We start from the raw sequence: 13,634 nt of genomic DNA on the forward strand, positions 1-13,634 counted from the left end.
CCCCAGGAGCAACAGTGTCCCTAATTTGCTGGGAAGTGGCGGTGCGGTCCCCTACGGCACTGCGTAGGATCCTACGGTCTTGGCGTGCATCCGTGCGTCGCTGCGGTCCGGTCCCAGGTCGGCGGGCACGTGCACCTTCCGCCGACCACTGGCGACAACATCGATGTACTGTGGAGACCTCACGCCCCACGTGTTGAGCAATTCGGCGGTACGTCCACCCGGCCTCCCGCATGCCCACTATACGCCCTCGCTCAAAGTCCGTCAACTGCACATACGGTTCACGTCCACGCTGTCGCGGCATGCTACCAGTGTTAAAGACTGCGATGGAGCTCCGTATGCCACGGCAAACTGGCTGACACTGACGGCGGCGGTGCACAAATGCCGCGCAGCTAGCGCCATTCGACGGCCAACACCGCGGTTCCTGGTGTATCCGCTGTGCCATGCGTGTGATCATTGCTTGTACAGCCCTCTCGCAGTGTCCGGAGCAAGTATGGTGGGTCTGACACACCGGTGTCAATGTGTTCTTTTTTCCATTTCCAGGAGTGTATTAGCATCATCAGATTTAAATGGACTACATACCAGTACTGTTGTTTCACTTTTGTTGGTATTTATCTTTTAACCTCTTTTCAAGACACTTATCAATTCTATTCACCTACTCTTGGAAGACCTCTGACGTCACTGATAAAATTACTATATCATCTGCGTCTACAAAACGCAAAACATTTGTTTCTTCTTCCCGAATACCCTGCACAAATACGGTTTGGTTTCTACCTCAATCGAATTACACTTTTTCTATCGTATGTTCATCTGGGAGTGGGCTTCCTCAGGTTAAGCTCAGCATCAACCCGTCGCCTGCTGACTGCTTCGCCCTGTGATGAAGCCTTGGAGGAACCCCGACACCCCTGTCTCCACCACCCCCTTTTTAACCCCTCGAGGAACAAATGAAGTATTTGTCCTGTCCTTCTTTGTAGGCCCACCCCGTATGTGTACACAGGCCGTAAACCTCAGACCATGAGGCTTGCACAGCTCTTCTTTGTACTGGCAGCTCCTCGTGCGGGGCGCGGCCGGCTGGTCGGCGGCATTATTAATGCTCCTGAGCAAACAAAGGGACGGGACACCGTGCGACGTACGCCCCCGCGTCGCTGCACGGCAAGGAGCTCTTCTTCCGAGCCGGCCGTCGTCAGATGCACCCAGTGGTACGCGGTTGTCCAACTGGACCAAGCTTTTCAGCGCACTGTTGTACATGCAGTAGGCCTCCAAAACAAGGAGGCACAGTGCCGAATACTGCTCCCACAAATGTCTAGAATGAGTTCTCTTCTTGGAATGCGACACTTCAAACGACTATACGGTCAGTCACATCTGCGTCCACATATACACGATTATTCTGGAATTCACAATTAAATACCTGGAAGAGAGTTCATTGAACCACCGTCAAGCCATTTCTCTACCGTTCCACCCTCGAAGGACGCGTGGGAAAAACAAGTACTTAAATCTTTCTGTGCGAGCTCTGATTTCACTTTATCATGATGATCATTTCGCCCTAACTACACTACTGGCCATTAAAATTGCTACACCACGAATATGGGGTCCTACAGACGCGAAATTTAACCGACAGGGAGACGATGCTGTGATATGCAAATGATTAGCTTTTCAGAGCATTCATACAAGGTTGGCGCCGGTGGCGACACCTACAACGTGCTGACATGAGGAAAGTTTCCAACCGATTTTTCAAACAGCAGTTGACCGGCGTTGCCAGGTGAGACGTTGTTGTGATGCCTCGTGTAACGAGGAGAAATGCGTATCATCACGTTTCCGCCTTTGATACGGGTCGGATTGTACCGTATCTCGATTGCGGTTTCTCGTATCGCGACGTCGCTGCTCGCGTTTGTCGAGATCCAATGACTGTTAGCACAATATGGAATCGGTGGGTTCAGGAGAGTAATACGGAACGCCGTGCTGGATCCCAACGGCCTCGTATCACTAGCAGTCGAGATGACAGGCATCTTATTCGCATGGCTGTAACGGATCGTGCGGCCACGTCTCAATCCCTGAGTCAACAGATGGGGGCGCTTGCAAGACAACAACCATCTGCACGAACAGATCGACGACGTTTGCAGCAGTATGGACTATCAGCTCGGAGACCATGGCTGCGGTTACCCTTGACGCTGCATCACAGACAGGAGCGCCTGTGATGGTGTACTCAACGACGAACCTGGGTCCACGAATGGCAAAACGTCATTCTTTCGGATTAATCCAGGTTCTGTTTACAGCATCATGATGGCCGCAGCCGTGTTTGGCGACATCGCGGTGAACGTACATTGGAAGCGTGTATTCGTCATCGCCATACTGGCGTATCACCCGGCGTGATGGTATGGGATGCCATTGGTTACACGTCTCGGTCACCTCTTGTTCGCATTGACGGCACTTTGAACAGTGGACGTTACATTTCAGATGTGTTACGACCCGTGCCTATACCCTTCATTCGATCCCTGCGAAACCCCACATTTCTGCAGGATAATGCACGACTGCATGTTGCAGGCCCTGTACGGGCTTTTCTGGATACAGAAAACGTTCGACTGCTACCCTGGCCAGCGCATTCTCCAGATCTCTCACCAATTGAAAACGTCTGGTCAATGGTGGCTGAGAAACTGCCTCTTCACACTCTTGATGAACTGTGGCATCGTGTTGAAGCTGCATGGGCAGCTGTACCTGTACACGCCATCCAAGCTCTGTTTGACTCAATGCCCAGGCGTATCAAGGCCGTTATTACGGCCAGAGGTGGTTATTCTGGGTACAGATTTCTCAGGATCTATGCACCCAAATTGCGTGAAAATGTAATCACATGTCAGTTCCAGTAATGTATTTGTTCATTGAATACCCGTTTATCGTCCGCATTTCTTCTTGGTGTAGCAATTTTCATAACCAGTAGTGTAGGTGGGCGCCAATATAACATTTTCGCTTTCAGAGGAGAAAGTTAGTGATTGAAATTTCACGAGAAGATCCTGTCGCAACGAAAAAATCTTAGTTTTAGCGGTTGCCACACCAATTCATGTATGATGTCCGTCGCACTCTCCCCCGTATATCGCGGTAGTACAGAAGGAGCTGCTCTTCTTCAACTTTTTCGTTTCTAGTCGGTCAGTCCCGTCTGCCGTGGATCCCGCATCCCACAGCATTACTTCAGAAAAGGACAAGCGTGATGTAAGCAGTATAATAGATTTGTTACACTTTTTAAGTGTTCTGGCAATAAATCGCAGTTTTTTGGTTTGTTTCTCCACAAAATTATATATGTGATCGTTCCAATTAAGTTATTCGTATTTGCAATCTCAAAGTATGTAGTTGAATTTACAGTCTTTAGATTTGTGTGATGATCATTATGATCAATTACCTAACAGCCGATATACCCGTCTTTGGCATAAGTAACAGAGGCGAGGCGCCGTGGCATGGAAGCAATGAGGCCTTGGTAGGTCGTTGGAGGGAGTTGGCACCACATCTGCACCCACGTTACCTAATTCCAGTAAATTCCACGGTGGGAGGGCTCTGACGCAACTTTCAATCACAATCCATATGTGTTCGATCCGTTTCAGATCTGGTGGGTTGGGAGCCCAGCACATCAATTGGAATTCGCCACTATGTTTCCCGAACCATTCCATCACACTCCTGGCCTTGTGACATGGCGCGTTATCTTGCTGAAGAAAGCGACAGCCGTCAGGAAACGTAATCATCATGAAATGGTGTACGAGGTCTGCAACCACTAAACGATACTCCATGGTGCCTTGCACAAACTCCACTCGTTCCATGGAAGCCCACGTGAATCTTCTCCAGAGCATAATTCAGCCGCCGCCAGGTTATCTCCATCCCGCAGCACTGTTGTCAAGGAACTGTTCCGCTGGAAGACGCGCCCTCGCATCGGCTTCATGTCCGCCACCGGTAGCTGAGTGGTCAGCGCGACATAATGTCAATCCTAAGAGCCCGGGTTCGATTCCCAGCTGGGTCGGAGATTTTCTCCGCTCAGGGACTGGGTGTTCTGTTGTCCTAATCATCATCATTTCATCCCCATCGACGCGCAATTCGCCGAAGTGGTGTCATATCGAAAGTCTTGCACCCGGTGAACGGTCTACCGACGGGAGGCCCTAGTCACATGACATTACTATTATCGGCTTGATGAAGAAGGCATCGCGGTTCTTGAGACCATACAATGCGCTGCCACTGCACCAACGTCCAGTGCCGATGGTGAAGTGTCCATTTCAGTCGCAGTTGCCGAAGTGCTGGTGTTAACATTGTCACACATTTGGGTCGTCCATTGCGGAGGCTCATCGCCCGGAATATTCGGTGCGCTGTGTGTTAAGACACACTTGTTCTCTGCCCAGCATTAAGGTCTCGTGTCAGTTCCGCTACATGTCGCCACCCGCCTTGTTTTACTTAACCTCCGAGGTCATCAGTCCCCTAGAACTTAGAACTACTTAAACCTAACTAACCTAAGGACGTCACACACATCCATGCCCGAGGCAGGATTCGAACCTGCGACCGTAGCAGCAGCGCGGTTCCGGACTGAAGCGCCTAGAACCGCTCGGCCACTCCGGCCGGCCAACTTATACCACACACTACTGACGTCGTCTCCCTGCTGATAGGCCTCAATACTCGAGCCATCTCGCCGATTCCCGTAATAATTCGAGCTTGGAGTGCATCTGCATTGAAGGGATCATTGGCTGTCATTACCTTAATTAGGTATGCGGTGTCTGTTCTTTTGGTCACCTTCGAGAAAACAAACACCGTTCTCATCCTGCAGCTGCTATGAATCAAGACACAGAGATATTGAAGACATTAACTGTCAGTGGGAACTGATATATGTCAACGGGGCAAGCTGAAAATTTGTGTCGTACTGGGGTTCAAACCCAATTATTACGTAGATGCACCAACAACTGCACCATCCGCACACAGTTATTACCACAACTGCATGGACTACCCTAGTGCACCTCCCATCAGACCTAAATTTTTAGCTTACACACAAATTATTTATATAGTGCCCGTGCTCATTAGTCTGATTATTCGCGGCATCTCGCCGATTCAGGAAGAGTTCGAGCTTCGTATGCACATGCACTGATGTGATCATTGGCCGTCGTCGCCTTCATTATATATTTGGTGTCTCTTCTTTCGGACATGTGCCCAGCATGGTTGAACCATTATAAAGGCGAAGGGCTGGCCGGTGTGGATGTGCGGTTCTAGGCGCTTCAGTCTGGAACCGCGCGACCGCTACGGTCACAGGTTCGAATCCTGCCTCGGGCATGGATGTGTGTGATGTCGTTAGGTTAGTTAGGTTTAAGTAGTTCTAAGTTCCAGGGGACTGATGAACTCAGAAGTTGAGTCCCATAGTGCTCAGAGCCATTTGAACCATTTGAAAGGCGAAGGATGGACACACCCCATATTAATTTCCAGCAATAGGTGTCCGGATACTTTTGATCAGATAGTTTGTAACGCAGCGGCTTCTCACTAGCTACATGTAGCTCACTACTTTGGCAAACCAGGCTCTTATTGTTGTTGGAGTACCGCTATCGTTAAAGATGGTGCACATCATTTTTTTTCAGTAATTCCCACTACGCAGCTGTTTGATGTGATCAGCGAGTGCGCAGAGGCAAGTTTGGTAGCTATTCAGTATGAAGTAAATACCGTAAATTGCTTGAACCACACAGATTTCCCTCGATGTTCTATGCACTTTCCTCCTACATACGAGTAATTGGTTGAGAAAAGTTAAAATTTTTGTCTTGTGGTTGTTTATTGTCCATTTCGTATCCCGGTAATGTGTCCCGTTTTCGTGATAAGACTAAGTACTGCAAGTACGTTTAGTGAGTTCTAAATTGGGTACTGGACCTTTGCAGTAAGACTGCTGATGGGATTGCCGTCTCTGAGCTTTGCCAGCTACAGGTCGTAACTCACGTATGGTACAGCATTTCCTCTGTACTCGATGTCATGGTTATACCGCCAATACTCGATCGTAACCGCCTCGTCTGCTTGGCAGGTGAGGTTGACAGCTGGATGAGAAACGCTGTATATTCGCGTCATCGTCCCAACTCTCAATTATAAATGACATTCAGTTATAAATGCAATGGAAGAAGGTACGTAAAAAGGCTATACCGAAACAGGCAGTTTGCCTTGCCTAATACGTGAAGCGATGAATAAGGAGGAGAAGAAGAAGAAGGACTGAAAATCTTGTTCCTCGTTCTTCACTTCCGTATGTGTTCTTGAGTGAAAGAGAGAGAGAGAGAGAGAGAGAGAGAGAGGGAGAGGGAGAGAGGGGGGGGGGGGGAGATCTTGTGTCTTTTGGTCTGTACAAAAACAGAACAGTAGGCCAGAGGCAGATGGATGACCAGATAACCAATACAGCCCACATCCAGGGCGGCGGGTGAGATTTATAGGGCGCGGCTAATGCATCTGCTGGGGGACCCGCGCACTCATAAGAAGCGTTCGGCTGCAGCGGAAGGGTCGCCTGCCTGGGAATTCGCCGGCTCCACGGGGCCATCTGTCTGCCGGCGGGCTTTCGCTTCATTGGGCGCTCGCGCCATCATTGTTACGTCTTGGCAGCACCGGGGATCCCGCACGCTGCTTCCGAATTCATGAGACGCGCGACGAAGACAGAAAGATAAAGACGAATGTAGCTGAGGAGGAATCTGCCGGGGAGAGAAGGGGAGGTAGCGGGCGGGTGGAGAGGAGTGAGGACTCGCTATCGCCAGCATTCAGATTCCCCCGCAGCGTCCAGCAGCCTGCTGGTGGCTCTTTGAGCCTCCGTCGGTTTTAAAGTCTTATGGGAATTAGCTGCAACACTGACTGTCATCGTATGAAATTCATCCCCCCCTCTCTCCCCTCACCCTTTCTGTCGGACCTCCGTTCTCCGCCCCTCCATCCCTTAATCCGATTTGAGCGAGCTTATACTGTATGTACAATGAGGGCGCCAGGGAGTTTGGCAAGGGGTGGTCCTGGAGGAGGAGAAGGAGGGGAGGGGCGCCCCTTTGAATTGAAACACAGCTTGGTCCACCCACCTCTGCTCCCCCGGCCGCCAACGCAGAGGCGAACTCCCGCACACACACACGCACACACAGGCACGCACACATGCGTTCGCGTATTCCACTGGGAGGGGCGGACCACCCTCCTCATTCCAGCTTCTTAGGGGTGGCGAGGGGTGGCTGAATGATGCTGGGGATGAGTCAGAGAGGACAAGCCATGGTGTGCAGATTTGCCCACAATAGGCAGACCAGGAAACCAAGATGGCCGGTCAGCGTAATGCCCTGATGAAAGAGTTCCTGGGAGGGGGGCGACGTTCGCGAGGGGATTCTCCTGCTGGCGAACTGAAGTCCGTAACTTGTAGGTGGCGTGGAACACGAGTCGTGCGTGCTACTCGCGAAAGCGTCTGTCAATTCAAGTGAATGTACATGCACTGGACCCAGGGAATACTTTGAAAACAATTATCAACATCCTAAGAACATTCGTTGTACATCTGATTGATAAATCATTAAGCAGTCGGCACAGAAAATATCTCTTAATGTACATTTATTACAAGGCGGTATTCTAGTTTCGAATGGGCGTGGGAGAAAACCTTCCCTGTATCTTTGCTTTTTGATACCCCTTGAGTCAGAAGATTTATGAACCAGCATTGGTATTTTTTGACTCTGTTTAGTGGCTGGAAAGAAATTCTACGCAGTTTAATTAACTATTCGGTCTTGAATGACTGTTTTAGCAAATTGCCGGCCGGAGTGGCCGTGCGGTTCAAGGCGCTACAGTCTGGAGCCGAGCGACCGCTACGATCGCAGATTCGAATCCTGCCTCGGGCATGGATGTGTGAGATGTCCTTAGGTTAGTTAGGTTTAATTAGTTCTAAGTTATAGGCGACTGATGACCTCAGAAGTTAAGTCGCACAGTGCTCAAAACCATTTGAACCATTTTTTTAGCGAATTTGTAGAATATTTGTACTATCACTATTCCCGAAACCCTGTTCTTACTATTTACTGACTCTGACTGAGAATTAGATTTCAACATTCTTATTTACCGAACCTTGGAAGCCTTTACAATATGAAGCCAAAGAAAGACGGTATGACAGAAGAATCACAGAGTGACAATAAACGGATAATACATGCAAATGAATCGACAGGAGAAACACTAAAATTGCAAAAAAGAGGACTTACTCTAGCTTCTCATTCATTACAAAACACACTACCTGTAAGAAAGAACGGTTTATGGTAGTCTGCGCTGTGGCTCTGTGTGTCTTATTCTTCAGTTGGATGCTGCCCTTGAGATACAGTCGACCACTTTCGTCAAAACACAAATTCCCAGTATCCTCGCAACGGAATGGAACCTTCAGGCCTCCTAGAACGTGAAACTGAACATGTCGTTCTTAACTTCGAGAGCTCTGTGAAGTTCTTTCCGGCTGACGTTGTGTATGCTAAGGTTTTGGCGCTAGAAAACTGTAGAGAAATATACAAGAAGATCTGCAGATAATCGAAGCTTGATGCAGGAGCCGTCAGTTAACCCTCAGCGTAAATGAAGGTAAGGTACTGTCCATAAAAAACCGGAGGACACACTGCTACTCGATTTAATTCTGTCGTATTTCTGTCTATTATATCTGGCAGCATCGATGCGACATCTACTGCATACTGTTTTCCATAGTTGCCGCAGCCGATATATTTGGCTGCCAATTAGTATCTCTTGAAGTATCACCCTAGGATCGAAACTGGTGAGTCGTGAGGTAGAAATAAATTCTAATTTTCTATGAAAGCCTACATTCCAGACAAAACGATGGTTTCAACGTTTAGGCAGTGTGTCTGTAATGTGATACTTAAATTTTTCCCGGTAGACAGAATATTCCACAATTTTTCGGGCGTGGATAAAAGACTGTAGCACTTCTTCTTCTTATATTTCAGATGTGAAACGTACAAACATATTTAAGAGATTCAGTGAAATAGTTCTATATTATACGGTAATGCTAAAACCACATGACAGAAAGCTATACTCTCAACTAAAATGAGCATGCTTCGCAGATAATACAGTCGGCTCAACAGCGATAATCAAAGATAAAGTTATGCGTCAAAGATGGAAATGTTGCCTGGTGGCAGCTGTCGCAGTGTTGGATAACGAAGGCTTGTAACCTTTTTTTTTTTTTTTTTTTTTTAAGAGTGTTGAGATTTTCATGAATTATGCGGGTAGACGGCCTCGTCCCGGATGAATAGGTTGTCCACAAATTGCGTTTCCTCAGTTTTCTTGATCACTGAACCACACTAGGATTATTATGTAGTCAAAAGCTTCTGCATTATCCGTACAATGGCCAGTAGAAGTACAATATTCAGCCACAGTAGATTTTTAGGCTGTAACAGGTACAGTTGCCTTTGTATTCGACGCACCATTCTTCCAAAGTACGTTTGGTTTGCTCTAGATTTCTTAACCTGTGCTGACAATAATTTAAAAGATTCCCTCTTTTCTTGAACACAGATCATCCTTCACAAATCCCAAAAGAGCTATCAACTTGGCCGATGGGTGGAAGATCTATTTCACTTTATTTCCCAAGTTTCGGAGAAAGGACGTGGATTCTATTGTTTTCTCCTCTTCCTCTTCCTTCGATTACTGTGGCGTTTTGGCTCACAACGTTAATTATGCGTCGTCCACCACAGCCGTTCAGCATTCTCCACTCCTCCATTTTTCCGGTCATCCTTTTCGTAGCTGCGCAAGATATATTTATCTTGATGTTTGTCAAATAACTGTTATCTTCTTCTACCTCTGGTCCTCTTTTCAGTCACCGTTCCTCCCAGCGCATCCATTACTGTGGAGTCTCTTCTCATCCAGTGTCCTACGAAACTGCCAATATCTTTCCGTTATCTTAACAGTTTCCAGTACTTTTCTTTACTCTTTCGACCATAGTAACACGATTTCATCTTATTTTATGTCTCTGTTTCACGCCTTCTGTTATTGTCACATCTCCAAAGCCTCTAACCGTTTCTCATCTCTCTGCCGCAGTGTCCATACTTCTACCCAATACATGGCAACATATTATACAAAACACTTGCCTTAATTATTTTTTTGCACCACAGAGAATGCAATAACTATCCTTGCATTTATTTCTTGAGTAAGTATTATGTTATTGATAATTTTGCGTATCAGCTGAAGCTGCCGACATGTTCTACTAAGTAAAACCAAATACTCAGTTTTATCTTCCTTGATTGACTTGTAAGTATCATTGACTTATTCTTCAAATTTATCTTCATTCCATATTCGTAATAGCCGTTGTTCAGTTTTTTAAACATATTGTTAAGTTTCTTTCCATTTTGACTCAGTTTCTCCGGTGTTTTGACTTATATAGCTTTCTTAATCTGATGTTATGCGTTTCCATTTCTCCTGAGTTCTTCCCTTAGGTCTACCAGTTGTCTGCAGACACAACATTTACTGACGCTCGAGCACTTACTTCACATTATTGTGTCAAGTGGTTTAACTTATAAAAATGGTTCAAATGGCTCTAAGCACTATAGGACTTATCATCTGAGGTCATCAGTCCCCTACTTAAACCTAACTAACCTAAGGACATCACACACATCCATGACCGAGGCAGGATTCGAACCTGCGACCGTAGCTGCATCGCGGTTCCGGAGTGAAGCGCCTAGAACCGATCGTCCACAGCGGCCGGCATTTAACTTGCACCAGAGACCCACATAGACCGTGGGGCTATAAGGTTCTTCATCATCATCGCTGGTTTTCCACTCCAGGTGCCCGGATGTGGTTAAGGTTCTTCATCGTCATCGCTGGTTTTCCATTCCAGGTGCCCGAATGTGATTCTCTCAGAACTGTGTCCCAGTTTAGTTTTCTTGTTCCTATATCCTCCTTCACTTGGTCCAGTCATCTCTTACTTCCGGTTTTGCTATCCTTCCCTCGCTCATTAGTTTGACATGGCTAAATCGTCTCAGAGGGTCCTTGTCAGGTTTTCTTTCAGGGATGTGAACGCTCCAGGGTCTGCGTTTATCATCTCATTTGCCCTAACTTATATATTTTTCTTCGTTCGTAAGAACTTCATTTCGCGATTTGTAGTTTACTGTCGACCTGTTTGGTTACTGTGCAGGTTTCTAGGCCATATGTTATTACGGGGATAATTTATGACTGAAGGAGAATCTCTCTGATCTCAAGGGACTTGTTCGTTCCAGAGAATGTTCCGAACTCGATGTTACAGTTCAGTATGTATACAGTTGGAAAGATGGCGAAATGCCTGCAGGAGAGTGGCAAGGGCAGCTGGATCCAGTGGTACTCACCTTTGAGCATGGAGCAGGCGGCGGCGGCCGCTGGCAGCTTACACAGTTCTGGCCGGCGGAAGTACTCTTGCCAGGGGTACCCGAGGTAGGCCGCCGAGTCCAGCCATTGCGCGCCCGGGAACATGCCGAAGGGCCCGAAAGCGTGCTGGCCCGGTAGGTAGTGGAAATCTGCAAGCAAACGCCACACACTTGTCAGATCAGCTGGTAAATCCTGCCACCGTTACTAATTTGCGGTGACGTCGTCTACATGTGCTGGGTAGTACGGACGCCGCAGAGACACAAGGCGGTTAAAATAAAATCGACGTCAAAAGAGTTTCTGAATACGTAATCAGAAAATCTGCAGTGATACTTAAGTTGCACATTATTACAGAGAACTTAGGCGCTACACGATGTATGGTATTGTATGTCGTTAATCTAGTGCATTTACTATCATAGTTTCGTTTAATATAAACTAAAAAGTGTTCCTAGTTTCTCTACTTGTTACAGATACGCCGAAGAAATCTCGTGGTTCGACTTTAACACATCGGCAAGTACAATACCGAAGTCGTAGACGGCCGTCCGCTGCGTGAAGAAACCTGAAACTACAGGGTGTCCGAAAAGACTTTCCCTGATTACATAAATTGATAACTCAGGCTAGAGGTAAGATACAAATATGAAACTTGTGTCGAATTGCTTGCAACTATCAAAGTTTTTTCTGTTTTAGGTTCGCAGTACGTAAGTAGTGGATGAGGTGCAGTGCCTAAGAAGCCATGTTAACCAATCAGGAGAAGGCACAGTGTGTCCTGTGGTACCACGACACACGATCACCAACCACAGTGCAGACACACTTCCAGGCTACATTTGGAAGGATTCCACCTGATGTCATGAGCGTTAAAGCCTGCTATGAGAGGTTCAAGAACACAGGATCGGTTGCTGACCTTCCGAGGTCTGATCGACCAAGAACCTCAATAGACAGAGTGGAAGCTGTAAGGCAGTCTTTTCTGCGAAGTCCGGAGAAATTGGTGCACAGGACCTCACGTGAATTACAGATGCCAAAAAGCTCTCTCCATGACCTTTTACACAAACGGTTATTGGTTCGTGCATACAAAGTGCAAATCGTTCAGGCTTTGTTGCCCAATGACAGTACACGTCGATATGACTTTGCGGTCGAAATGCTGTCACGTATTGAGGAGGATTATGGTTATCTCAGACGAATTGCCTCTTCCGACGAAGCGACCTTTTTTGTTGTGGAGTAGTGAATCACCATAATGTGCGCATTTGGGGTTCACAACCCCCTGGCGAGGTCATGGAGTCCACCAGAGGCAGTCCAAAGGTGCGCGCTATTGCACGATCGAATTATCGGGCCATTCTTCTTCCCTGAGGCTGCCATCACACCTGCAGTGTATCTGGACATGTTGCAACTCTATGCTGTTCCTTAGCAGCTTCAGTATCACCCCGATGTCTTGTTTCAGCAAGACGGTGCACCGCCTCATTGGGGTTTGGACGTCCGTGCCTATCTCGATATGACCTTTTCTGGGCAATGGTTTGGTCGTGATGGGCCAACGGTTTGGCCTCCACGCTCTCCTGACATAACCCTATTAGACTTCTTTTTATGAGGTTATGTCAAGGACGAGGTCTACCAAACACGTGAACCTGATCTTGAAACCCTGCGGCAACGGATAACCACAGTCGTTGAATCGATCCCTCCAGTGATGTTGGCTAGTGTGTGGACGGAAATTGAACATCGCCTAGATGTGCTAAGTGCTACCAAGTAAGCTCGTGTGTAAGTTTACTGATGTGTGAAAAAAAAACTTTGATAGTTTGTAAACAATTAGACACCAGTTTCATATTTGTATCTCACTTCTAGCCTGAGTTATCAATTTATGTAATCAGGGAAAGACTTTTCGGACACCCTGTATAACGTATCTCTCGCGGCGATTATAATATTACAATGAAATAACTGAATGACTAAGGTACGTCTCGTAAATGTGTAAAAAAAATAATTAGTCTCCACTTGGCCACTACCAAATGATGTTCATTTCTATGGAATGAGCTACAACATTTTACTACGTCGCCAACCTTTGTATAACATTACTGAGGATATACCATATGCAAGTGGTTAATGGAAAATAACGAATATTAATCGAATGACTCTTACAAGTAGGAAGATAAAGTTCGGTGCATTTACAGTGGTATTTTCACTACCTGGTCAAATGCACATTATGCACTTATTTAATTTTAAAAAGTACTAAAAGTACGGCCCCTGTAAGTTACAGATGTCGTCACACGCTGAGACCTTTGCGCGATAAGACTGAGGCATTGGATTCCTTTGCAGACAAACGTATGCTGCGTTGCGATTATCGCGTTTATCATAGCGTGCCA

General features: G+C 46.9%; 1 protein-coding gene across 1 annotated transcript in view; it reads right to left on the reverse strand.

Moving 5' to 3' along the window:
• Window positions 1-840: 840 nt before the first annotated feature.
• The window catches only part of LOC124593838, a 110,048-nt gene continuing 97,254 nt past the window's right edge, over window positions 841-13,634 (reverse strand). The window contains exons 3-5 of the mRNA XM_047132186.1: window positions 11,274-11,441; window positions 5,932-6,026; window positions 841-1,254 (exon numbers count right to left, since the gene is read on the reverse strand). Coding sequence (XP_046988142.1) covers window positions 841-1,254; window positions 5,932-6,026; window positions 11,274-11,441 — 677 coding nt within the window. The remainder of the gene's footprint in view (window positions 1,255-5,931; window positions 6,027-11,273; window positions 11,442-13,634) is intronic.

Source organism: Schistocerca americana, chromosome 2 (genome assembly GCF_021461395.2).
Source record: "Schistocerca americana isolate TAMUIC-IGC-003095 chromosome 2, iqSchAmer2.1, whole genome shotgun sequence".
NCBI lineage: Eukaryota > Metazoa > Arthropoda > Insecta > Orthoptera > Acrididae > Schistocerca > Schistocerca americana.